Below are 27,663 nucleotides of genomic sequence, written 5' to 3'. Positions count from 1 at the left end.
AGGCCTTTTTATTTCCTTAGGATGACAGTCCCATTACTGCTGGTCTTGTGTACATGTGCTCTACCTCACTCTTTTAGAGCTCTTACTTCCTGCTTTAAAGCAATAATGTCTACTTGTCTCCCAAGAGCTCAGGGAAAAGTACAAAAATGCTTTTAATCTTCTTCCAATGTGTCGATTTTCCAACTTTACATTCTCTCCGTCGCTCTCCTTCTCGCTTATGGGAGCACTTCTGGGTCTTCCCTAATGTTTGTCCTGTAGGGACAATGCTGCTTAATGGTGTTCATTACACTGGTTTTGCTGCCTGATTATTAATCTGTCCGTTTGATCCTTCTGTCTCTCTCTCTACCCCTTTGTCTGTTTGCCAGTCGAACTGACTCCTCTGTAGCAGGCCTGTCCTCCTGGTTGGTCTCCAGGGACTCTAAATTTGTCAAATCCTAATGTAAGTCTCTCTTTCTCCCTCTCTCTCTGGAGCCCCTCTCTCTTTTGTTTTCACTCAGTTTGAATCAATTTTGAAATGCTACTGCTCAAATCTTAGTGTTTCCCAACAGGCTGTCAGTAAATGTAAATCATGTCCACAAGAAAACAAAAGCTTTGTTTCAGCAAATGTTACTCTTTCCTCCTGAAGACCAAAACAAACTAATGCATTTCAAAAGCACAATCTAGTGGTCACTTTATACTATTTATAATACTACAACACCTGCAGAACATCCTATGGTGGACATATTCATTCTGAAGATTGACTACAGCTTCCACATTTCATGATTTGTTATTCCTAATGAATGTAATTTCTGCTCTTATTTTTTTTCCTTTTACCATCTTCCTTCCACAATCTCTGCCCTGATTACATTTCTACTGTCCTATATTCTGCTAGTCTGATCTGTTATGTTGCATCACTGTTGGTCCACAGTTAGGGTACAAGTACATAATGCTGGTCCATTTTGAGGGAAAGGATCGTCTCATTGCAAAGCAGTAAACAAGACAACACAGTGCACCACTAACGGTTGAGGCTAGATCAAGTTTTGATCTAGTTTGAAAACGCATCGTCATCCAATAAGCGTAATAGCCAATCATTTGACACTGACGTCATGCTAAACAACTTCTCTATGTTCTGTTCTCCTATTATATTATTGCAAACCAATTTGTTCTCCACCTTGTGCCGATTTCAGTTTATTACCCTCCAGTTGAGTATGTTTCCCTCTTTTTAGTTGAGCCTCACTGCTCACTGTTCTGTTCATGGTGTTTCATTGTCTCATGAATCTCACTGCCCTTCCATGACACACATACACAAGAAAATTACTATATCTCAGTTTGTTCTTCATTACCTCCTTGACAACCATGAGATTAACCAACTCCCTCTGCGTTCACTTCTAACACTGACTTTTTTTCCCCTCACTGTCCTCTTTAGTATTTATCTCCCCTCCACCATCTGTTGATTCTTTTTGTCTCTCTGTCCCTCCTCCTCCTCCTCTCCTTCTGACTCTTAATGACATTTAATTACTCTCAGGGAGATTGAGAGCTGTGATATTTTTATGGTCAACAAGAGGAACACACAGACTGCAACAAAAACCAAAAACAATTGTTGGCTATTTTATCTCCATTCCTGAAAACTGCCTGGCAAAATGTGTGATTATCACATCTCAGTGGGAGGGTAAAAATCAAGAGTGGTGAGGGAACCCAAATGGCATCATGTGGCTTTCATGAGACCAGTCACCTGATTAGATTAGTAGCATGTTGGAAAATGGATTCCTAGAAGTCATGAGATCTTTGTAAGATCCTTACACTTAACAGCTGTCTGAAGGAAAGCCAGTCAGCCCACCGGGCCCTGCATCGACTCCACTACTTCCACCAGTGCTAATTATTTTATCTAACTACTTTTATTATTTTAAGATCCTGCTAGAGTTGACTTGTTTTCTACTTTAGGTTGTATTTAATTTAGGTGAATCTTTAAAACTACTAAAAACTTTACAGGAAATCTACTTTACAGCAACAAAAGTTATTACTATTTACCGAAAGCAATATTAAAATATAAACACCCATGCTAATGGTGATCCTAATTTAAAAGTAAGCATAATGTGCGTTCATATCCATTGCCCGAGTTTCAGAAAGCTTTAGTTTTGTTTGTTTGATGGAAAAAAAACATCACTTCCTTCCTGAGGTTGTGTCATTTGCGTCTACCCTCTGCGCTTTACTGTAAATCAGTCTTGCAGATTGAGTGCCTAATCTAACCTGGTGGCAAACCAGGTACATTTAGTGGTGGCCACTTTTGTTTACAGCAATTAAGCTCAAATATTGATGAGATGATTATTTATTAATGTTAAAATGCTACACAAAGCACATTTAAAAAGGATTTAGTATTGCCATAAGGTCCCCCCTGTGTAATGTTGCACTCAGAGAAATATACACGTGTAACCAAAGTTACATTATTTATAATGTTCTCTTGTGTTGTACTTCAAGTTTTTGTATAGCAGTCCTGTGCTGCACCTTTAACTGTGTTTCTGCCACCATATTCTCGAAGAACCACTTCCAACATGACTCTACTGCTTAATACAGAGGAGCTTCAATTGTCACGTCCATTATTTATACTTAGAATAATGACAATGTTTGGCCGAAATTTCCTGACAGTGTGTTAGAGAGGATTACAGTCATCTACTTCATGGTCCCTGCTAAAGTACATTGATAATGTTACACAGGGGCGTTTCTAGAACTTGGGGAGGTTCGGGGCTTAGCCCAGACCAATTTAAATAAACAATGCAACGCAAATTGGTGTTTGGCTTGCCTAGCTTGTTAAAAGCCAGTGAACGTTCATTTTAGCTGCCCAGTTTGCATGAATGAATGAATTAACCCCTGGACTTCTGGATTTAGGGTTAGTAGCTGTTGCTGCCCATTCTGTTCGCCTCACAGGTGAAAAGACAGAGAGAGAGAGAGAGAGAGAGAGAGAGAGAGAGAGAGAGAGAGAGAGAGAGAGAGAGAGAGAGAGAGAGAGAGAGAGAGAGAGACAGAGAGACAGAGAGACAGAGAGACAGAGAGACAGAGAGCGAGAGAGATCCAGGAGCTATTCATAAAACAGTCAAGGCTGTAGCCCGGGAGGCCCGGAATAATGAGAGGTTTCATGTGCAAGAATTGTTCATCTATGGAAATCACTTGAGTGCTTATTAGTTTTAACTTGATACTTATCATTCATGTGCAATTCATGCAATCATCTGCACTTCCAAGCAATAATAATACTGGTTTGTATTTATCGCCTAGCAACAAATACTTCAGGAAGAGGATAACTGGATCTGCTACAGCTTGCAACAAAAGTGGCTTCACAAGTGCTTCCTTTGAATGCCATTTAAAAGCTTTTAACTCAGGGCTCCAAATTTTGTAACAAATCACTATGAAAACACCCACAGAGATCGCAGCAGATTATGCCTCAGCGATGGACAAATTCAAAGTGTAACAAAGCATGTTAAACAAAAACGTACTGATTTAACTGTAATAGGTTAAGTCTATATATAGACGCATGCATTGCCAATCCTATCTCCAGAGTGCTGTGAAGTAAGGTCTGGCTAAACCACGGATACATATCAGAATAGAAGGCAAAAAATGCTGGGTTTTATTTTACATTTCTTTAAACCAATCACATTTGTTTTGGGCGGCTCCAAGCTCCGTACGCAGTGACAGGGCCTTTGAACAAGTAGTCTTGGAAAGAAATTTGTTTTCGTGGAACATTTGCACCCTGCAAAAGAAAACGCCACATACAATATTAAGTTAAAGGTACTCTAAGCAATGTCACATGTGTTTTAGGCAACATTATTTGTTGTCAAATACAGCAAACATCTCCTCACTATCCACAAGCTGCATGTCACCAGAACACACTGTCAAAAAAACACGACAAAAACAAACTGGGCCGTCCTGCTCCACAAAGCATTCACAAACAGTGTTCCAACGTTCCAGCCAATAACCGACGAGAAGGATTTGGGTGTGGGGGGTTAGTGCATGGAAGCACAGGTAGGGAGGGGATAGGATGAGGAGGACGGACGAGCAAGCTAGTCTTTAGCACCTTTAAGTTAATTGTTCACACAGAAATGTGAAGTATTCAAATTAGCTGGATGCATGGTTTAACGTAATTTGCCCTTACTGTGTGTATTTTGTTCACAGCGATCCCGCCAATCGGTCTTAAAATGTCCCAGTTAGACTTTGTAAATATATTCTTTGTAAATCTTAAGAATCTTTCCCTGTACTTCCATTAATCCTGTCTAGTCCTTACATAAAAAGTAGGGAAACAACATTTGAACTTGTTACTGTGTAACATCAACTCAGGACTAACTGTAGTAGTGCTTAAATTCCTCCTACAGAAGCCAATGTGGTTACAGCACTCTGTGTTTTCCACTTTTACAGATATACAGTCTCATTACTCAGATTTAGGATGAACACACATAAACTAAGGCAGAGGCAATGTGAACACATACAAAAAGGTCAGGACAAAGCAAACGGCACAAGATGGATACCACGTCACTCTAGGTTCCGACAACTAAATCATGCAGGCCTTTGCGCAAGGTAATACTTTCAACCTGAACCAGACATTTGCCTAATGCACTGAAGCAAACAGCTTCAAAGACTACACAATTCTCCTTGGGTGCATTTTACAAAAGAAAATGCCCTTCAAAGACAAACACCTACCAATGAAACCCAAACAAAAGATTTATAAAACACAAAAAAAAAATTATTAGAGCTGCTGCCATTACAGGAAAGGAAAAAAACAAACTGCTATTCATGACTGCTTTAATATGGATAGATGTCAGTCAAAATACCTTAATATCTTAATTGGAGTACTGGGATTAGAGTGTTCAACTTCTTGTAAGTAGGCAAAAGTCTGCTTCACTTCCGGTGTAAACATACAATAAGAGGCGAGTGCTTAACCAATAATCCAAATAATCCATACAGTTGTTCTATAATGATGATGTGCTCGTGTCTTAAGCAAACAAAGCAAAGGAGAGGAAAAAAGGGGGAGACGGTTGGGTTGAAAGAAAGAGAGGGAGGGGTTGAGGGGCTGTAAAGTGCATCATCAGCATTTCGGAAGGGGGGGGGGGGGTACATTCCCACTTCACTTTTCTTGCTCTCTCGCTCTGACATGAGGACCGTGGGGAATGGTGTGTTCCAGCAGCGAGTCGACCAGCTATCATTCCCTCAGATAGGGAGAACATTAAGGTGTACCTGCCCCTCTCAGCACTTTCACTGGCACCCGGAGCAATGTTATTATGATGACCCAAGTTCAAACAACGTCTCTCTTTCTCTCTCTCCTTCTCTCTGAGTATTGGTCTCTTTGGATAGAGCCCTCCATGCACCATTAACCCAGGGCTATCCATCATCTGTCTCCTTGTTCAACGGGCTATAATACACTGTAAATGCTACTGCAAAGACACTGATACAACCCGATAATGGAGCCCACTCTTCAGCGGAACTACCGTTTGGGAAATATGAGGAGTTACGGTACAGAAATGGTACAGAAATGTTATGTTACTTTTATGTAGCAGATATAAAAGATTAAAAAAACTTCTAAATAGCAGCTTCATTACGGCGGAAATCATCAGTACAGCTCTATCACATTACTTCTTTGTCCCACAAACAGCCCAGACCCCCAAATATTTTCAACTTGATATTGAATGATATCAAATTGAGGAAAGCAGCAAATGTTAACATTTGATAAGCTATCACCAGTAAGTGTTTGGAAAAAAATATAAATCATTTAATTACAGAATTGTTTAAGATTCATGTTCTTACCATTGACTAATTGTGTAATGAACTTAATGTGTAAATGGTCTGTTTTTGTATAGTGCTTTTCTAGTCTTAACGACTACTCAAAAGCGCTTTTATATAGAATAGGAACCATTCACCGGTCACACACATTCACACACTGTGGCCGAGGCTGCCGTACAAGATGCCACCTGCTCATCAGATAAACGCTCACACACATTTACACTCCAATGCCGCAGGTAATGTCTAAATGTTTGATATACTAGATCAACTAAAATGATAATCTTCCTTTAAAGTGCTAGTAAATATAAAGCATGGAGTGAAATCTGACTCTTATTTTATATTTACTTAAACAAGTACAAGGGACTGCTAAATGCAACTGAAAAGTGAAGCAGCAGCCAGTCAAAAACAATCCCAAGACTGAGTGGCTTAGTGAGAGCCTGTAATTCCTTCAGGTAAAGGGGTTAACCCTGGTGGACTTTGTGGATTGTGGGCAGTATGGACGGGCAGGTGTTAACTGATTAGCATGAGGCTGAGAGGAAACCTGCCACTGTTGGCACACACATGAGCATGCTATCCTGCTTCCTGAAAAGGGACCCAATTCAAAAATGTGTGATACACGCAAACACATCAAGCCATGCATATGCTTTTTTAAAGTTTAGTTTATTAGTTTATAATGTCGGAGACAGTCCCACCTTAATTACGGTAATTGTACAGTAAAAAGGAGCAGCTATTTCCTCTATGGCTATTGTCCAGATGTAGAGCTGTAGTCTCAACCAGCTGACAATAAGCGTCCTAAAATACAATGGTTAACACATTAAAATTTGTTACATTACATCTATAATAACAGCAGGCCTAAGCAAAAAGGGTTACAACATACAAAGAAGTGGCACAAACAAATAAGCACAGATAATGGCAATGACATTAAAGCAGTCCATGCTGTAAAGACAATACAAAGGGGACAAGAGAAATGACAAAATCTCAGAGGCCACACTGAAAGCACATACAAGACATAATGAAGGCAGGCAGCAGCAACAATGACTATGTCACACTGAACACACATCACATCTGACAGATGAATGTGTGCATTGTATTTATCAACATTTATCATTACTATTGTAATTAATAGAAACACAAGTTAGACGTTTGCTATTTGAGTTGTGCTTAAAACTGCAGAGTAAAGACTGAATTTGCAGTAAAGTGAGACCTATTCCTGCAGCTCTCCCTCTCAACTAACGGTCGCACAGGCAATGCATGTGCGGAACAGCCAATAGGAACGCTCTCTCTCTGAAATAACTTGCAATTGGCCAAAGTCTCCTGTCACGGGTTCGATTTTATTAAGCCTATAAAACAGAGCCAAGAAGAGGTGCAGAAGTCCAGTTTTCTCTCGGACCACTTTAAATACAATGTCCTGAAGGATCATTGTGGAATTTTTGCAAAACAACGGCAAAAATAAATAGCTTCAAGTCAATATGAAAAACAATTCATAAGTCCTTTAAATAGACCATCAGAATAACTATTACTTTTATGCCATTTTGTGTCCGTCATCAATTTATTCTGTGTTGTCCTAATAGCCTCTCGAGAGAATAAAAGCAGTCTTTAGACACCCTTTGGTTTTTCACCTAATTCTAGTCAGTCCTCAGGAAAACATGATTTTTTTAAGATTTCACTATAAAGCCCTTCCAATTAATTTTTAACTAAGGAAATCAATTTCCAACCCTAATTCACTCCATGAAAGTTGTAATGCTGTAGTCGTTTTAACCCTCTGAGGTCATCTAAGGTCATTTTTACATTTCTAGGATATTTGCGCATAATCAGATACCCATGTATCATGTCATCTATATGTCAACTCAGCTTTCTGTAGAGTGAGGAGCAAATTTGTTCCAGAGCAATATGTAAAAAGATCATTTGTAAATAAATGTCTAAAACTGAAAATTTTTAATATTGTTTTTTTCAACGGCTTGGACTCGCCGGTGCGTCTTGTCCTCAGAGGGTTAATTTACCTTCACATTACTGTCTGCAATACTTGTCTACATTGTATTTGACTGTAGTTTGTGATTAAACCCAAAGCTGTGATTAAATACAACTGCTGTCTGTAGTCCATTCATTTCATTTTTTACATTAGTAAATGTTAATGGCATTTATCTGATCCTTGTTTTGCTGGGGGCAACCCCCCTTAAGCACCCCTGGAGCCCACACTGAGCAGGCCTGCTGTGCGATGTATTCATAAGAAGCTACACAAATGTCGGTCCACATTGTCAGCCAGTCTGCTTATGAATTATTGACAACTAGACAGAGCCGAGGAGTTCATGTGATCCGCTGCCCTTTGCGTCACCTGGCTACTAATGAATTCCACCTGCCTGCTCACTAGCCTGCATGAAGTAACATTAACACTACAGAGACAACAATATGACCAACAGCCACACTAGCCACTATTCACTTAAACAGCTATTCTTGCCTTATATGCACAGATCACTTAACATGTGTCCTGCTACTGTGTTTAAAACCATGAAAATACAGCAGGTGGAAAAGAAGCAGTAGGAGATATGGGAGAGGCTTGGATTTGAAAGTATAGCTGCAAAATGGATTAAGTGTGTGAGGGTATTGTGAACACCAGTAACCCTTTAATCCACTGTGTGAAGGCAGGAAGCCAGACAGAGAGAGAGAGCGAGAGAGAGAGAGTGGAGAATCATTTCCTGTCCAGGAATCCAGATTTTTCAGCGGCAGAGTAATGCTGCCCGGCTGCTTTTAAGTCCCCTCTACACTGACATGAGAGCTCTAATTTGTTTCATCACAGCTGAAAACTAGAACTGCAACTGTCTATTATGCATGTTTTAATGTACTCAGATTAAGATAAAAGAGCATTTCAATATTACACATTTTTATAAAAGACTATGTAATTCAATAACCAAAAGGGTAAACATTCAGTGTGGTTCATTTTGCCTGTCAACCATCTGGATGAACACAAAATGTCATCTTCTTTTCTATTTAATTTGTCTTGTACAAAACAAGGAAGGAGATATGTCATGTTGGGCTACCAGGATAGGATACAAGAGTCCCAACTTTAGAAACGGGTCAAAATCATTTTTAACAAGTGGCAAACTGATTATTTTCTCATCTTGATGGTTGGAAAAGTCTCCTGAACAACGTTAATTGTTGTATTATGACCTTCTCCGATTTAAAAAGCTCACGTATTTGTTTTCAAAAAAATCTATGTTTAGGGCTGTGACTCAAATTAAATAATACACAACAGGCAGAGACACATATGACATTTTAACCACACATGAAAATAGTAACACCTCATTTTTCAATGTGCACTGAAGTATTGTACTGAGGAACTGAGGAAAACTGCAGTGAGGCTACAATTTAGAACATTAAATTCAGAGCCTAAAAGTACCCAGAGAAGAGAACCGAAAGGAAGCGAGCCAGCAGAGTGAGTGAGTACAGAACAAGTACACTAGGTCTCAGTGCTCCTACTTGTCACTGCGATTACATTTTGTTCTCATTCAGCCTGGACAGGTGTGACAGCCACAGCGATTACAACTCTACATGTTACACTTTAAAAGATAGCTATAGGCTTACATAACATCCTCTGTCTTCTTACCCCATCAGAGATGGAAGCAGTTACCAAATAAATGAAACACAACAACTGGTAACCAAGGGATCCAACATGGCCTCAGCTAAGCTTTATTAGGGTACTGTGTTTATTTAATCCATATTTTCACAAGAGTATTACAATAAGTAAAATCAGCATTGCTTCCATTGAAAGCAAACAAAGCCAATATTTTATATTGTATGATTACATGCATGTAAAAAAAGGTAAGGCTCTAGACTGTGACACACTACTTCTTTTTTTCTTATAGACTTAAAACTAAGGTGTATTGCAACAACCTGTTAATAGAACAGTCTTATAAATAAGAATGTGCCAATGGTTAAGTCCACCCATAGACTTCTTATTCATAAGACTGTTCTTGGACTGCTTCCTTCTTAACTTTGTGTCTACATCCTACAAAAAAGTATCCAAAGTGAATGTCTTCACACCCGGGACTTTTTTCTTCTAACTAGGGCTGGGCAATAATATTTGAATATTATCTTGTGATATCATTCTGGGTATCATCTTACATTTTGAATATTGTAATATCGTAGTATGACCTAAGTGTTGTCTTTCCTGGTTTTACGTTAGGAGCTGCTTGCACGCATTGAAAACAATTCTAAATGACTTGGACAGAAGCACATCTGGCTGTAGAGGTTTTGACCTGAAGAATGTTTTTGATATCTTATAAGTGTGTCATTTGTTCTTGCTTCTCCATTTTAAAATTGTAATAAGTTTGTTCCATGTTTTAAACTGTGGTTCTTTTGCTGCTGCCTGTCTTTGCCCGGATACTCTTTTAAAAAGAGATTTTTAATCTCAACATTAATAATATCTGTTAAATTGTGTACACAGAACAGCATTGCTATTTCTTTTCTAAGAGGATAAAGTATTTTGCAATGTGGCTTTACATTTAATTATTATTTCTGCACAGATATTGGGGTTTGTAATTAATATTTAGGATATGTGAGACAGTGGAGTTGCAGATTAAACACACTGTCCATTCAGATTATTTTACTGCTATGGGTAGAAACATGTGTGCATTGAACACAGAGTTATTTGAGGTGTTTCAAAAGAGTCAGCTTGATTCCATTATGTTTATAGTTCAGCTATGGCTTATCGCTGCATGACAACCACAGCTGTTTTATCTGTTAGCACTGATCAAAGGCAGCATAACGGCTGTCAGCCTAAAAATAGCAAGTGATGCCGTTTTAAAATCTGCTTCATGAAACAAATTTGGATGCATTTTACCATACCTTTTTTCCCCCTCAACAAGAACAAACTACAAATCACTGACATTTCACATGAGGATTCTTTAGAGAACAACAAACAAATATATGAGGATTTTAAATAAAAGACTGATTTTCCAATAAGCTTCATTTACAGATTTAGTCAGAGGGAGAATCCTTCATCATGCCGCTGCCTCCAAGTATTGACTGATACTTCATAAAGGCCCGGGTATTGAAAACCAGATAAATGTTCCTAACCCTCATCTTAAGCATTCAGCAGTCTCTTTGCATCCGGGTTTTCGCAGCGCCAGTACAATCAATTAAACCCTAACCCATTTGTCTAAACCAGTTATCCAGATCAATTACAGCAGCAGACCTCCTCCCAGTCACAAGCTTGTTTGTGCATGGTTCTTACTACACGGCTCCATCTACCCCTCCACACAGCAGGGATTGTATCTAATCAGCCATTTGCAACAGTTGGGAGACTGAGTCTAAGCCTCAGCTGAAGGAACCGGGGTATATACCTCGCTGGCTCTCATGTGAGCAGAGTTTGCTCTGTCTAGATTATTGTCAAACACATTACTGTGGAGCCTAATGCAACTCACAGCCATACAGGCCGGCTGCTCCACTGCTACCCATCGATTTGATGGGCAGGAAGAAAACAACTGGATTACATAATTCATGTGAATGACTGTTCCATTTGTAGTCTTGTACATTAGAAAAATAAATAAATAAAGAAATAGTACTGTAGCCTACTACAGTAAATTACAGTGAAAAGCGCACACATGAGTGTGAGAATTATATGGCAGATCAAAGTTATTTTATCTGATGCTAAACAAGTTAAGCTATGCAAAATAAGATGCCATGGGCTTTAGCACTTTTTCTATGGCTTGTCAATACATTAAGATGGATGATAAATACAGTCTGTCTGCATCTCTTAGCATGTTCTATCATGACTGGGTATGTAGCTTACCTTTCAGAATCCGGCTTTACAACTGATGATACATGACTCCACCTTTCACGTACTGACCACCAATGACTCTGATTTGTTGACTGAAGGTGTGTTCAGACATGATGTGCTACAATAATTGACTTAATGGGCTCAGATGCCAAATAATTGAGGAATTCTGCGTGCCAAACCTCATTCAAAAATCTGACGAATCCAACATACTGCACCAACTAGCAATTGTATTCATAGATGAATGACTGGAGAATAGGTAATTCAATATAGAGTTAAAAAATGACCACAAACAGACATTATTTTAGGTGGATATACATTTAAAAATAAAAAAACTATAACGTACTATAAAAAAGTCATAATTGAAGAAGAGGTTTTCAGGCGAGAGTTTATCAAACATTTGCCAGTGAGCTTTCTTCCACTCCCTTTCGTGAGTGGAACTTACTCCGGATGAGTAGCTGCTTCGGCGGAATTTGAAACCAATAGTTATAGGGGGAAAAAAGCTCACATGATTCTGTTTATCTTTGAGAAATGTAAAAAGCTTTGGCCTGCAGAGAAAAGCGGAATTGACAGTAATTGAGAATGCACACGGAGGACGTTAGCGTTGTAAAAACTTACATATCTGCTGATGAGGGTCCGAAGAGTGCTGAAATCCACTCCCATCCTGTTCCTCTTTCCTCTCCGGACACTTCTTCTTTCTGAGTCGTTTTTCCAAAGGTGACTTTACCGTAGACGCTAACTTCTTTTTAATTCTCCTCCTTTGTCCATGGCTTCCTTCTCTTCTTCCTGAATTACAAAAAAAAGGGTCGGTCCGACAAGGCTTTTCGAAACAATTGTAAACCTGAACTCACCTACCTAAGGGGGACGAAAAAGGGCTTTACCAGTAAAAGAAGGAGTGTCTTGTGTTTCTAAGAGTTTATACAGGCACAGACAAGTTGGTTTCTCCTGCTACGAGACTGGAGGGCTGATTCTCTTCCTCTCCCCCTCTGCGCGTGTACTAATAATCTTCTTGTCTCGCGCCGCGGCCAAATGAGCTTTTCTCTCATCTACGTCACGTGGAGCCAGGTGGTCGCTCTGAGTGAATGAGAGCGCATGCGCACTTGATGTGCTTTTGGTGTAATTGATCGGACGTTTCAGTTAATTGGAATATTGACTTGTGTGCTTGGGGCGTAATGGTGCACCAAAGACAAAATTCAGAAATATTTGAATTCAAATGAGAAAAATGCAATGAGAGGACAGTGCATGTAATGTACATGATTTGTGTGTGTGTTGGGGGGCTGTCCGGATTTGGACACCCCGACACCCCAGGGTGCTGTCCACCCTGATGGTGCTGAAATCACTCCAAACAATCTTCTACAAATCCATATTTTCCCACGTGACTTTTCCACACATGACTATGTTCCAATAAAAAGACTTCTGAACTATCATTTAGTATTTTTATTAAAAATATATTAAAAGACAAACAATAGCCTCTGTTCTTCTGACATCTAAGTAAGTAAGTAAGTCCAATTCTTCAGTACAGCAAATAAACTCGGTTTAAATTATGTTCTTCATTTTTCCTTCTTTTATAAATTAGTGCTGTAAAAAAGAAAATACAAGTTATGAATGTTAAGTCATCAGTTTGGAAATTTCGAGGTCAGCAGGGTCAGAACTAAAAATCATGATGCTATGTTTCCGGGGGTAATGTTTTCATTCATTAGTCCATCCAGTGCTGTTTCCTGGAGACGCTTTTCGGCGGGTTCTGTTGAAACACCAGCGTTTAAGTTGATACAATAATAACCACCATATCTGGTTGTATCCTTCAAAATAAAACCCCTCAAAAGAGGTAGTTTTTCCTTCAAAACCTTTGCCACGCATACAGTAAAGAGTAATGGATTAAAATTGATGAAATAGCCATTCCGTTCTTTTGTTTATATTATATAATTGTCTATATTGTAATATTTGAAAGTATCCCATGTATTTTGCATAATATAACATAGAAATTAATCATATTTACATTATAGATTTTGTCTTTTAATATAGTTGTAATCTTTGACTCACACGCTACACAATTCATTTCTACTGTAGTCAGTCTTATCTAAAAGTACTTCCAGACTAGCTTGATATTTTAACCTCATTCATCCTGTCTAAAAGTCATGAAAATGTTTGCAAACCGAGTGATCCAGTCAATGCTCTTACTTTGAAGGAAATATGGTGCTGTCTTCTTCATATTCTTCCTGCGTAGTGCTGGCTTGACGCAACTTGTCAAAATGGCGTTGTTCGTAGTAGGCTACTTGAGTTAGTTCATATTATTCACTGCTATTTTCTCAGTTATTGGGTATCATACGCAACAATAGCCACAACAGTATGGCGACCTTGGATCAGAAATCACCCAATGTGCTTCTTCAGAGCCTCTGCTGCAGAATCACGGGGAAAAGCGAAGGTACATCAGTCAAAGTTAACGCTAGCATGCTTCGCGTTAGGAAATATCATGGCAAACCTCATTAAAAAATTGGCACTTTTGTCGTTGAGCTTTCCGTTATTATTCGCCCATAGTTTACACTTAATCTAAAGGCGTCCGCTGAATCCTTATCCTCTACCAGAAAATTCGGCTTGCATTTCCACAGCATGCAGCACAGACTTTGATATTAATCTAAACTTTTTACACTGCTTTCGACCGAACCTGCAATTCTTGTGACGGAAAGTTGTAGAAAACGTTTGAAATTTTGCCTAAATAAAGTTGCTTGGTCTGTTCCACACATGCCGAAATGAAGAGAACACAATATTCTTATGGCAACGGCTTTGCGATTAAACAAGCACAGCCTTATAAGTTAAAGACCGGTAAAAATTGAGAAATTGAGTTCGGTATGACTAGCGGTGGACAACCTTACGTAGCGAGGCTAGGTCCCCGTAGCTGTCAGGCTAGATAACGGTTAACGTTTCTGCACATCCCGCTGAACGACTTCACGGTCCCTCCAGCTGGGACTATAACACATAGTAGCTTTGGTTTAATAGAATGGTCAGCTGTTTACTTTACTTCTATGAGCTTGCTAGCCAGTTAGCTCTTATACTGGGATGGCTGATTCTCTTAACACTGCTTGCATTATAAGTGGATGGACTTGTGTCTTGCAGGCCTCCGCCGGATGCTGGCATGTGAAAGATGTGTGCATGTCTGATCAGAGATAGCGGAAAAAAATTAAATATGATCATGTGTTCTTTAGTCACTTTGCAGCTTTACCTCAGTGATCAACCTTTGCGACAGCTTTGCAGGCAATGCTGACAGACGTGTTCTCTGTAATTTTGAGTATCCTTTATATTGTGTTAACCACACCAACATCATGGCATCTAAGTGTAAAGTAGGCTATCATACTGTGCATTTACGTTTCGAGGCAACATTAAAATATAGCTTAATATGTAAGAAAAGATCTCCTGGTCCCAACTGTTATTAATTCAAAGTGTTGCTTGTTTGCTACAGTATGAGCTTTAGTCATGAACCGTTTATTTATGCCCCCAGCTGAAGTTGCCCACCAGTTTCAGTATGCTGTGCGAGTCATTGGCAGTAACTACGCCCCCACTATTGAACGGGATGAGTTCCTGGTGTCAGAGAAGATCAAGAAAGAATGTAAGTGCTCTTGTCCCCCAATTACTACACATATCATCAACTGTCAACTATCATCATCAGTTACTATCTTTTCCCTGGGGAGGATCTAATTTTCATAATGTAACCTATATTATATTATTCTATTAGTTTCTGTGGTGTTTTTCCTAATTCATTTTGTCTTATGAGCTCTCTACGTGGACTCTGTCTTTTTGTTGGAGCCACACCACAAAAAAGTCAAAAACCTTTATTGCTCCACTATAGAAATTCCCAGTAGACTTTCATAGTAGCCAAGGTAGCACCATTAGTGGTAAAACATCGACCCAAGCTTTGACGCAGAAAATAAAACAAAAATACTGCAGCACTTACTGTGCAGCATGTTTGTTTTTTTATACCGGGTCTGCAGGTGGACTCATGGGAACATTGTTAAAGTATTTTTAGGGTTATGGAGTTGCCGTAAACATTATGGTCCAGCTATTAAAATCTGTAAAATCTAAGACATTAAAATCATTAGTTATTTTTCCATTCACAGTGTAGTGACAGCAGGTTTCTTTGTGCTGCAGAACAAAAGCGAGCTGTTCAGCCTGCATCTTGTCTGCTACTTTTCTAATCACAGATGGACCTCATATTCCTCAGCAGCTCAGTTCCTGCTTTTTGTCTTTTTCTTTTAAGTAACCTATGTCTAATTAGGCTGTTTTTGGAAAGGTTTCTTGCATTATTTTGTCTGATGCTGTTGCAGTGCTGAAGCAGAGGAGAGAAGCAGACGCGGCTCTTTTCTCAGAGCTGCATAGAAAACTTCAGACACAGGTTGGTGTTTGTGTTTATTTCTGAACAGAAAGCCCTCTGCCCCGTAATGGCACAATCAACCACATGCAGTTAATTTACTAGATATCAATTTAGGATATTTTTCTGTAGTATCCCCAATAGATTTTGGTCATTTTTAGCTGATGGGCTGGTTTGTTTCTGTGGTGTTTTTTTTCTGATTGACAGAGTGTTCTGAAGCACCGCTGGTCTGTTCTCTACTTGCTGCTCAGCCTCTCTGAAGACCCCCGCAAACCGTCAGGCAGGGTGAGACACACACTTTTTTGTAGGAAGTATTTGACAATAATAAAAGTATAATAATAAAGTATGTTGGTGATACCTACTTCATCCCCCTCACCTCCTTGTAATGTCCCTCTTCTTCTTAGGTTGGAAATTATGGCGCACTCTTTGCCCAGGCCCTCCCCAGGGACGCCCACTCCACCCCCTTCTACTGCACCCGGCCCCAAAGTCTGGCCCTGGGCTACGGGGAGAGGAGCGCCGCTCTGTCAGCCAGTGTGGGGACCAGCGGCATCTCCAGCCTGGGAGTCTACACGCTGAACGGGCCCACGGCAACACCGCAGTCACTGCTGGCTGGGTGAGTATTTTCAGATGAGCTTCTACACACACACAACCCTGGTGAAGACACAGGCCAACATTAAGCCAATAACAAAATTAGCCTATAGTCATTCTAGTTACTAGCACATTAATAGAGAGGAGAACCTTACACTTTCATCTTCAAAACTTTAGCACACTTATCAGCTGGGTTTTTACGCCGATCCACCTGAAAGGCTCCGGGGAGAGGAGGGTTATTCATCCAATGCTTGTCCTGTAAAAACACTCAGCGAGAGATAAAGGAAGGATCAATTAGCACCAGAAATTGAACTTGCGTCTTAGCCTGACCTCTTATAAATCTGTTTTATTAGGCATCAGAAGGCCATTTAATTCCATTTATCCTTATTAATAATGCAGGAGTCCTTCAGTTACAAATGACCATTGAGCTGTTCAGGCTCACCCTTTTTAGCCATGAAAGGACAAATCCTTACACCAAACATATAAAAGGTCTCAGGGCATTGAATTATAACGTATACTTAGTAGAACACACAGTATTCTTTTCATGGGTTCATTGGCTGTTCTGAGTGCATTGTCCAACAGAAGACCTCTAAACTAGGACTCAAATCTGTGTCTGTGTGTGTCTGTTTCTGTTTCTGTGTGTGTGTGTGTGTTTGTGTTTGTGTTTCAGTCAACCCCCTCAGTCTGCAGCAGGAGGCGGTCAGCCTCTGGGCGCTCGGCTGGCCTGGGCTCTTCCTGTGAGCTGCTCCCCTTCCTCTGCTTTGGCCCCGCTTGCCACTCGGCCGCCCCTCGGACCTCCAGTTCCCTCCTCCAGAGTGGTCCGTCCTCGCAGAGATGGTGAATAGCATGTATAAACCCTGGATGACGACAGGCCAACAGAAAATCATTAATGTGTTGTGGTTGTCTGAATGGTAGTCCAACACGCAAAAATAAGCTAAATTGTATGAATTTTCTTTTGCTGAAAGTATTATAGCCTAAACTTTCACTGTGACTCAATGCTTTCCTTTTAAACTGAGAGCATCTACTGTGTTCCTAAAGTTCAGTAAACTCTGTCCTCTTGTCCTGTGTCGGTGCAGGGGAGGTGAGCGAGGCAGCGCTGGTGCGGGACATCCTCTACGTCTTCCAGGGAATCGATGGCAAGTTCATTAAGATGAGTGCCCAGGATAACTGCTACAAAATAGATAGCAAGGTACGTGAACCTGCAACTAGCCCTGTAAAGCTTTTAATGGACTAATCAGTCTAGCAGGTTGCACACGCTACCCAGAGTATCCTCACAGCGTTCAGGTCATCATCTTCTCAGAGAAACTGCTACAGTGGAGACCACACGGTGGCTGTATTTACAGTGAGGGAAAAGAGTATTTGACGCCCTGCTGATTTTGTACATTTGCCCACTGAAAAAGAAATGATCAATCTATAATATTATTGGTAGATTTATTATAATGTTATGAATTGATTTGCATTTTAATGGGGGAAATATGTATTTGACCCCTCTGCAAAACATGACTTAGTACTTAGTACCCTTGTTGGCAATCCCAGATGTCAGACGTTTCTTGTAGTTGGCCAGCAGGTTTGCGAACATCTCAGGAGGGATTTTGTCCCACTCCTCTTTGCAGCTCTTCTCCAAGTCATTACGGTTTCAAGGCTGACGTTTGGCAACTCAAACCTTCAGCTCCCTCCACAGATTTTCTATGGGATTAAGGTCTGGAGACTGGCTAGGCCACGCCTGGACCTTAATGTGATTCTTCTTAAGCCACTCCTTTGTTGCCTCGGCCGTGTGTTTTGGGTCATTGTCATGCTGGAATACCCATCCACGACCCATTTTCAATGCCCTGGCCGAGGGAAGAAGGTTTTCACCCAAGATCTGACAGTACATGGCCTTATCCATCGTCCCTTTTGATGCGGTGAAGTTGTCCCGTCCCCTTAGCAGAAAAACACCCCCAATCCCCTACAATCTTGTCCCTTTGATTGCTTCTGTGGACAGGTGTCTTTTACACATGTAACAAGCTGAGATTAGGAACACTCCCTTTACGAGTGGGCTCCTAATCTCAGCTCGATATAAATGTTATAAATCAATTTTATAACATTTTTCACGTGCATTTTTCTGGATTTTTTTGTTGTTATCCTGTCTTTCACTGTTATAAATAAATGAATACAAATAAATCTACAATTAAAATTATAGACTGATAATTTCTTTGTCATTGGGCAAAAGTACAAAATCAGCAGGGGATCAAATACTTTTTTCCTTCACTGTATAATGAAAAGCAACTTATTCAACCATATTAATCATATTATATTAAAACGGAGAGAACCAAATCATTTGAATCTAAAAGGTTTTTTTTATACATTAAAACGTACTTGGGGGAATTTGCTTCCACGTTGGACAGTTCCCACATAGCCAGAGTAGACATTTTGATATCAAGACTGCTGTTGATGATTGGTCTTTAAAAGAAAGATTCAACAGATCAATATGAAGCTCTTTGGCTCTGAGCCAAATGGACCTCTCTTTTCTCTGTCCTGTTAATTTCTTTTATTCCCCTTTTACCCTCCTTTCTGGTATTATTGATGGGAAGACCTTAGATGTTACCTGTGTCATATCCTCTCAGTGGTGCTAAACATAGACTCGTGGACAATCTGCTGTCACTGTCCTGGTGGAGGGGGAGCCTGATCCAGAAAAAAACTGATATAATAAGAGTCGAGGAAAAATCTATCTCGCACTCTTCTATGGCCTTTTAACTTCCGTCTGTAAAGATCTCTGGATAACAAGTTTTGTTAAACAGATACAAATTTAATGAATCATTAAATGTGAATCTATTTGAGCCGGAAAACAATTCTGTCATAGTGGGTAAATCTGTCAGGATTAAAAATTTTAAATTTGTGAAAGAAAACTGTATAATAATTTCATTGGTGTACAGTGTGTCTTGCTCTCTACATTTTAAGATTCCTTTCAAGCTACAATCAATCAAATAAATAAACAAACAAGAGGATGTAGTGCCTTGTGTGGTAATGTGTGCTGTGGCTCACCAGGTGGTGTTGTGCAAGTCCCTGAGGGACACCAGCAGCAGGCTGGCAGAGCTTGGCTGGCTCCACAACAAAGTCAGGAAGTACACCGACGCCAGGAGCCTGGACCGGGCCTTCGGGCTGGTCGGACAGGTGTGTCTGCGTTTGCCATAGACGTTCTTTTTGTATGTAATTCTCCGCTAACGCACATTTTCCCATATCTGTGTCATCCTCTTTTCTTTTTTACTCTCAGAGCTTCTGTGCCTCGCTCCACCAGGAGCTGAAGGAGTACTACAGGCTACTGTCTGTCCTCCACTCCCAGGTAAACAGATCAATCAGTGTCTGACGCATTAACGCTTACAGAAAAGTTCAGATAATAGAAAAGGTTGATTTTGTGTGTGTGTGTGTGTGTGTGTGTGTGTGTTGTAGTTGCAGGTAGAGGATGAGCAGGGTATGATCGTGTGCTCAGAGAGCACTCTGACTCTCAGAAGGCTCCTGGTCTGGATGTATGACCCCAAGAGTCGACTCAAAACACTGGCCGCTCTCGTCGACTTCTGCCAAGGTGGGTTGTGTGTTCGGTCTGGTTTTGGAGATGAGGGTCAACACACTACGTTTAATCTAGTATTTAAGGATGGTGCGTTTCATTTAGTTTGTTTCCGTGTTCAGGTCGGAAAGGAGGCGAGCTGGCCTCAGCTGTTGATTCTTACGGGAAAACGGGTGACCCACAGATGAGAGCGCTGGTTCAACACATCCTCAGCCTGGTGTCTCACCCTATCCTCAACTTCCTGTATAGGTGGATCTATGACGGGGAGCTAGAAGATACGTACCACGAGGTACACACACACACACTCTTCTTTGTTGAACTATTCATCTCTAAATATTGTGTCCGAAGCTTAATGGGAGAGAAGCGTTCTGCTTCCCAGAGGTCCAGCAGGAATTGACTGGTCATTTCTGGAACATTGTTCCGTCCAAGTGCTCTGACATTTGACCCTGTTAAGAAAGAACATTACTAAGGAGGAGGGAGGGAGGGAGATAGATAGATAGATAGATAGATAGATAGATAGAGGCAATACAACTTCTTCAATGAGGACTGATGAGAGGAGTGTAATGGAGAACTTGGTGATGGATTATTTTCCTCTACTCCCCCCTTTCTTTCTTTCTGTTTCTCCTTCACACAGTATTTATGCGTCGAGCATTAACCTTTAGTCATCATTGCACTCTGGTCTTAAGTGCTGTGTTTAAGAACACAGAGACAAAGTTATTGCACCTTTTGGGGGGGAAATAATCCTGGAGATCTCACACTCACACACACACACACAGACAGTCTGTTAGTTTTGGGTAACACCGTGAGACACAAATCTAGATTTGATGTTCAGCTTTTTTTTATATTTTACCTACACTACGTGTTTTTAATTGTCTGTCTTTATGCAGTCCCACTTGTCAGTGAATGTGGTTATCTACCTGAGCTGTGGAGCACACAAGAGGATGTTTAAGGGTCGGGTTTTCTCTTTGTCAGAGCTGGTTCATATGACGCGTTGCCATTTTCTTCGCCTGAAAGATATGAAGCCATTAAACATATCAGAAATCCGAGACTTCTGTTACTGTTATCCATTTTACAGCTACCAGGGTTTGGAAAATAATTTGTATTCTAAGGGAAATTCTTTTACTCTTATTTCAGCTTGTGTGGCCGTGCTCTGTAGATATGGATTCAAAGCAAAGCTGACAGTTGGAGTCAGCTTAAATAAAGTACACAGCCTTCAGCATGCCCATTAGAAAGCCATTTAAAACTGCTGTAGTACCCTCTGAAGTAAATGTACAATCTAAGCGAATGTGACAAAGGATGAAAATCCCCGTCATGGACCACACACTCTGCCGTAGAACCCTTTATTCAGCATTTGACTCTTAACTTTACTCTCGTTCAAGCTTCCAGTAGAATCCCTTCAGGTTGAGTGTTTTCTATAGACAGTTACCAATTCTGCAGTAAAATGTAATTTGAATGTAATGTAATTTTTCCCCCCAGTTTTTTGTAGCATCGGATCCCAATGTGAAGACAGATCGTCTGTGGCATGACAAGTACTCCCTCAGGAAGTCGATGATCCCCTCTTTCATCACCATGGACCAGGCCCGCAAGGTATCCACGCCCACACATCTCTTTATTCGTTACCATAGGATTATTGCTGTACACATCCAGGTAAAACTGTTTAGCTTTAGTCATATTACCTCATTATCTCTCCCCCCCTTCTCTCTCTCTCTCTCTCTCTAGGTTCTGCTAATTGGTAAATCCATCAACTTCCTGCATCAGGTTTGTCATGACAGAACACCGCCGGGCAAAATCACACCAGCATCCAAGTCTGCAGACACACCCAAAGATGGTAAGAGGCTCAGTTTCTCTCTCATGTCCTCTCACACACTCTTGTGAAACAATTTTAGAAGCACAGCTTTTCTATATCTGTCCTTGGTTTGGGGCATAGTTAAGATTGAAAGGTTTTGCACATAAGGGTATATTATCTTTGAAAAATATCAGTCCAAAGTACAAATAACATTTGAAAAAACAGTATACTGAACATGTAAAAGTTGATGTATCGCTGGCTTGGCTTTATTGGTAATCTTTTGTTTTTTTAATGACATCATTGACCAAGAAGAAGCGTCTCCTTTTGTTTCGTCCTTATCGCATTGATGTTATATTGACGTAGCTAGTGGACAGGCAGTGATCGATGCTCTTCCCACTCACTGGCCTCGTCCTCCTTTCCTTTTGACTATGAATAGCAAAGAGGTGTACTTAGCATTGTTCTATTGATTCAGTCTATAGGACTTCATCTGACCAGTTTGATCTGTCCTATTTACTGTATCCGCTGAAGGACAACACGTTCTCTACTTCCTCATCGTCACGCGAGCCATGCAGAACATAGGCATACAACAGCAATACAAAAAACAAAAAGTAGACTTATAACCGGTCCCTCTCCTCTTAGCTGCAGAGCTACTGTCAGACTTGGAGGGCGCGTTTCAGGAGAAGATCGACGCCGCTTACTTTGACACCAGCAAATACCTGCTGGATGTTCTTAACCGCAACTACCTGCTGCTGGAGCATCTGCAGGCCATGAGGAGATACCTGCTGCTGGGCCAGGGAGACTTCATCAGACACCTCATGGACCTGCTCAAGTTAGCACAACACACACTTTGATATATCGTCATCTGCTGCTACCTTTTATGTGTAAAGCAGAATTATAGCATTCAAATGTTAGACAAAATATGAATCTCATCGTAACATAATCATTTTTGTTTCAGACCAGAGTTGGTGCGTCCTGCCACCACTTTGTATCAACACAACCTGACTGGCATCTTAGAGACGGCAGTCAGAGCCACAAACGCTCAGTATGACAATGCAGAGATTCTCAAGAGGCTGGATGTACGCCTGCTAGAGGTAGTGTCTGTGTGTCTGTGTCTGTGTGTGTGTGTGTGTGTGTGTGTGTGTGTGTGTGTGTGTGTGTGTGTGTGTGTGTGTGTGTGTGTGTGTCTGTGTGTCTGTGTGTCTGTGACATCTGTCCTTTTGTTGGCTCCAGGTGTCTCCCGGTGATACAGGCTGGGATGTTTTTAGTCTGGACTACCACGTTGATGGACCTATTGCTACGGTATCACGCACAAAAACTTTTAATACAGTTCCCAACATATTCTCCATTTCTTGCTGCTGTTATCATATATATTTAATCTGTGTCTGTTTATCTGTGTGTGTGTGTGTGTGTGTGTTTCAGGTGTTTACAAGGGAGTGTATGGGCCACTACCTGCGTGTGTTCAATTTCCTGTGGAGGGCCAAGAGGATGGAGTACACACTGACTGACATCTGGAAGGGACAGATGTGTAATGCCAAGCTGCTCAAAACCATGCCTGGTATATACATACATACTATACATACATACACACGGTGTGGAACACATGTACATAGTTTTTATCGATGTTTTTGTTGCATTCATCTTTGCAGAAGGACATATGTCAGTGACACAAAAGCTATATATTATATTTATTAGTTTTTGTCAGTTGTAAATTTCTTTAAAGGGCATGTGATTTTATCTGCCTTTTTACCCTCCAGAGTTGTCCGGCGTGCTGCATCAATGTCACATCCTGGCGTCTGAGATGGTCCACTTCATCCACCAAATGCAGTACTACATCACCTTTGAGGTCAGACCATTAGCAGTGCCGCTACGATCACAGGCTGTAAAGCATCAGTCAAGAGTAGTAATTACAGGAGGAGGCGATTTGCTGCGTCTGTTAAATGCGACGCTGCATGACTCTGATCAGCAGTAGCCATGAGGTTAGTGAGGTTAACTCAGTTTTGGAAGGTTGCTGGTTCAAATCCAAAACAGTTAAACAACTCTTCTGAAGGTCGGACTAAAGAGGTTGTTGTAGATGGATTTGCAGTCTTTTAAGAGAGACCGATGCTGATTTATCTGCAGGTTTTAGTGTCAAGTAAAGTCTGTAAATAAAAGTAAAGATTTCTCTCCTCAGACATCTGGTTAAATGATTACACGTATTACAAGAAAACCATATTGCCTTTGGACAAGAAGGCGCCAGCATGATATTATAGGTGAAGCACACTGACTGTATCATATCTGATTTTTAATAAAAGGGCAATATCTTTCCCATATACCTAATGTTTCTGTGTAGGTGCTGGAGTGCTCCTGGGACGAGTTGTGGAACAGGGTGCAGCAGGCTCAGGACCTCGACCACATCATCGCTGCCCACGACATGTTCCTTGACAGCATCATCTCAAGATGCCTGCTGGACAACAACAGCAGGGTAAAAAACACACAAAGCTAATAGATTTTAGATTATCTTCTATTTTTCTGCCTCCCCTTTTCCATTATCACTTACTTGTTTCTAATTGTCCATGCAGTCTCTTTTGACCCAGCTGAGGGCCATATTTGACCAGATCATCGAGTTCCAGAGCGCCCAAGACTCCCTCTACCGCTCGGCACTGGAGGAACTCGCCCTCCGGCTGCAGTTTGAAGAGAAGAAGCAGCAGAGGGAAGACGAGGTATGAGATGAGCTAAATATAGAGAAAAAGAGCGTATGATAACAGTAGTATTTCAATGAGTGATATTTTCCTGTCTGTTGATTCAGGGTAAGTGGGGAGTGACGGCCGAACAAGAAGCAGAAGAGAAGAAGAGGATTCAGGAGTTCCAGGACACCATACCAAAGATGCGTTCCCAGCTCCGGATCCTCACCCACTTCTACCAGGTAACAGCCTGAGCCACCTTCATTTGGAACATCCTTAAATGCAATCAGCTGTTTCTCCCATTCACTCTTGTACTTTTTTCCCTGTGTCCTTCCACACCTCCCTCCGCCTTTCCTTCCTTCAGAGCATCGTCCAGCAGTTCCTGGTGTTGCTGATGACTAGCACGGATGAGAGTCTGCGTTTCCTCAGCTTCAGACTGGACTTCAATGAGCACTACAGGTTTGCCTTCCACGACTCAGTCAGCACATGAAGGAAAACTAAAACAAACAATGAAAAAGAAATACATTAAATCCCTGTCCTGTATGTGTTATCCAAAAGAACAGCTTATAAAATAGAACCTCTCTAATGCCAAAATGTAAAAAGTATCACAAAAGTTAAACTGTATATTAGGGAGAGGTCAGTTTGAACCACACGGTTTTGTTGTGAGACCCCTTAATTTAAATTTATTTGCAGGGCCAGAGAGCCGCGGCTGCGAGCCTCACTAGGCACCAACTGGGGGCGACGACCGTCAAATATCTGACATGACGACGATAGGCCCGACTTAAAAGGCTTCCAGTCATCGGAGAATGGAGTATGACATCACAGTGGGCAGATGTGACATCACAGAGGCGGGCCAGCAGACTTAAAGCGCTTCATGTCGAGATGATGTCATGCCTTGGAGGAGCGATCCAGGGCTGTTCTGAACGTTCTAGTGTCGCAGCGGCGGCGGTTGCCAAGTGATGACATCACAGCGGACAGCTCTAGTGCGGTCAGCTGCGCGGAAGGAATAAAGTCCAGTAAATCAAACTTTCAGAGTAAACACCGTGAACAGACTGTTCAAAATTCTGCAAGAATTCTGCAAAACATGGGGTTCAATTTGGGAAAGCGAGTGTGACGAGGTAAATAAAAGCAGCTGTCAGACTGAGCTCCCCGAGTCACAGCGGGCCACCCTACATGGCATGCCTTAATAATGAGAGAAAACAAAACCTTTTCTCTCAGCGCGGTTGCCAAATCTAGTCCCAACACAAATAATGTATTTACAATGCAAAAATGTATGTATGTGTATATATGCATCTTTACACGTCACCTGTGGCTTTGCATCTCCTCACTAGGGTTCAACCGATACGGATCTGATATTGATATTTTTCAATTTTGTATTTGTAGCCGTTATTAAAAATGATTACATTTGAGCATTTTTAGTACAATTGTACCATAAGACGCAGTTTTACAACTGTTCTCATTAAGGTGTAATCCAACAGTATGAAGCACTGAAACTGTACAGACAGACAGCAGTCTTCAGCATTTTGAATATTTATGGTCAGTATTGGCCCACCAGTATATCGGTCTAACCCTAGTTTTCCACTCCCTCCTCCTTAAAAGCCTTTTTTTTGTGTCAGGTCAGCTGTCCAATCGTCATCACACAGAGGATTTTGAACTACGCACACGACACACACTCGCTGACAATTCTGCTTCCATTGACCTGAAAACAAGCCTGGCTCATACAGACAGAAAGCCCCTTTATTGCAGATGTTGTTCACATCTTATATTAATATCTGATGTTGATTTTAATATACGTACTGTACACACAAAAGCATCCGGCTTCACTTTGACTGAGAACAGACTGATGTAAAGTCGATGTAAATGTTAAGGGTTTAGTTTGTATTTAATTGTGGTTTCCCTGCTTAGTTTACAGTTTGTGCTTTATGTCTGTATGAGGGATGGATCATGTCAAAGAAACACAATCACACACACCTTACTCTTCTCATCGCCTAAATAGAAAACCGAATGTTCAGATGTTTCTTTACAAAATGTAAATATTTTTAAATGAAAGTCCATATTTAAGGAATGTAATGGTTATTAACATTAACTAAGGCAGTTTAATTACTGAAAACAACCTCCCCCTTTTCATTAATTGAATAATTTGCTGGATTTTTTTTGTAATACACAGTCGGATGCTTTTGACTATTAAGAGAAAAGACCAAAATGTTTGAGATTGGAAAGTCAAGGAGCATTTGATGTGAGTCATTGAGCTATACAATCATATGACAGCTGTGAGTGTTGATCTCCCCCTCGTTTGAGCTCTGATCCTGGGCCATTTTTCAAAAAGCAAAAATATAAAATGAACAGACATCACAAACATTTTTTTAAATTATAAGGTAGATTCACATGCTAAAAACTAACTACACAGAAAATAAACCTGCATCAAAAGCATCAGCTTTTGACATTTCTGGCAAACTTAAGTTTCTTCAGTGAAAAGTTGTCACGGGGAGACATTTACCTCACGGGTGCAGTGATGTTCCAGGTTTGTCTTTTATTTCTATTGTCAACGAAACAAACCGCTGCTGCACATGGTCACTGGTATCTGCGCTCCTCATGTGATTTAGAGTGAAGTGAAACGCCAAACTGAACCTGGGTCAGCACTGTCTTGTCTCTGTCTGTCGTCTACATCGTAGGCCTATAGCACATAATGAATATATTATCACCAAACCATCACCTTTCTTTATTAAAAATGTTTGTTTTTTTAATTATTGTGTGTTCTGCTGTGTTTGACTTTACTACCATCAGTGCTGTGCAGCTCGGCCTCTGTCTCCCTGTGTATTTGCTTGAACTTACTGCCACCTACAGGCAACACAGTGATAATGTTTGATCACCTCAAGGTAAACTTTCCAGATGAATCTCTACTAAACGTTTAATTCTTTTGTTTTGCAATATTATAAATGAAGTAATGCAATATCATCTGCAACAAGTTGAACATTAGTTCTACTATTGGTATTCTTCCCCTCATCTGAGCTGTCAAAAAGTTCTTTACAGCCTAAATTAAAGCAGCAGAGGCTGAGATATCAGGACTTTCAGTCCCCAGAAACACTGGATCCTACATTTCCCACAATGCAACTCAACAGCTTTTTTAATTAGATTATCCCTGTTTGGTAAACAAGTCTGATGTTGCATTCTGCATTAAATTGATTTCATAGCCAGTCTTGACTTTTAGTAACAGTA

The 27,663-nt window shown here is 40.7% G+C and overlaps 2 protein-coding genes across 8 annotated transcripts in view; one reads left to right on the top strand and one right to left on the bottom strand.

Annotated features, from left to right (window-relative positions):
- atp11a (ATPase phospholipid transporting 11A) overlaps nucleotides 1-12,553 on the bottom strand; it is a 43,430-nt gene extending 30,877 nt beyond the window's left edge. For 4 of the 7 annotated variants that reach the window (XM_034864620.1, XM_034864624.1, XM_034864625.1 and 1 more), the window contains exon 1: nucleotides 12,131-12,383. In XM_034864620.1, coding sequence (XP_034720511.1) covers nucleotides 12,131-12,175 — 45 coding nt within the window. In that variant the 5' untranslated portion in view covers nucleotides 12,176-12,383. The other 3 variants (XM_034864622.1, XM_034864621.1, XM_034864619.1) reach the window with 2 other exon arrangements.
- A 1,170-nt stretch (nucleotides 12,554-13,723) lies between these two features.
- tubgcp3 (tubulin, gamma complex associated protein 3) lies at nucleotides 13,724-27,199 on the top strand. The gene is made up of 23 exons (XM_034864631.1): nucleotides 13,724-13,934; nucleotides 15,006-15,113; nucleotides 15,829-15,896; nucleotides 16,080-16,157; nucleotides 16,277-16,485; nucleotides 17,131-17,297; nucleotides 17,537-17,649; nucleotides 19,485-19,610; nucleotides 19,711-19,779; nucleotides 19,887-20,019; nucleotides 20,124-20,290; nucleotides 21,478-21,588; nucleotides 21,721-21,829; nucleotides 22,427-22,616; nucleotides 22,743-22,878; nucleotides 23,018-23,086; nucleotides 23,207-23,342; nucleotides 23,542-23,630; nucleotides 24,117-24,248; nucleotides 24,346-24,486; nucleotides 24,573-24,689; nucleotides 24,812-24,906; nucleotides 25,141-27,199. The coding sequence occupies exons 1-23, from the start codon at nucleotides 13,859-13,861 to the stop codon at nucleotides 25,205-25,207; spliced, it is 2,706 nt and encodes a 901-aa protein (XP_034720522.1). The 5' UTR covers nucleotides 13,724-13,858; the 3' UTR covers nucleotides 25,208-27,199.
- The last annotated feature ends 464 nt before the right edge of the window (nucleotides 27,200-27,663 follow it).

This window comes from Etheostoma cragini, chromosome 24, assembly GCF_013103735.1.
Source record: "Etheostoma cragini isolate CJK2018 chromosome 24, CSU_Ecrag_1.0, whole genome shotgun sequence".
Classification (NCBI taxonomy): domain Eukaryota; kingdom Metazoa; phylum Chordata; class Actinopteri; order Perciformes; family Percidae; genus Etheostoma; species Etheostoma cragini.
Note: the sequence above shows the minus strand (reverse complement) of the source record. Positions and strands in the feature narration are given on the sequence as shown.

Bases quoted from the DNA above. Each gene is read 5' to 3' on its own strand.
- tubgcp3 (XM_034864631.1), top strand. From the start codon at position 13,859: ATGGCGACCTTGGATCAGAAATCACCCAATGTGCTTCTTCAGAGCCTC. The intron at 22,879-23,017 runs GTAGTGTCTGTG...TGTTGGCTCCAG, and splicing joins TGGATGTACGCCTGCTAGAG to GTGTCTCCCGGTGATACAGG. The intron at 23,631-24,116 runs GTCAGACCATTA...GTTTCTGTGTAG, and splicing joins AGTACTACATCACCTTTGAG to GTGCTGGAGTGCTCCTGGGA.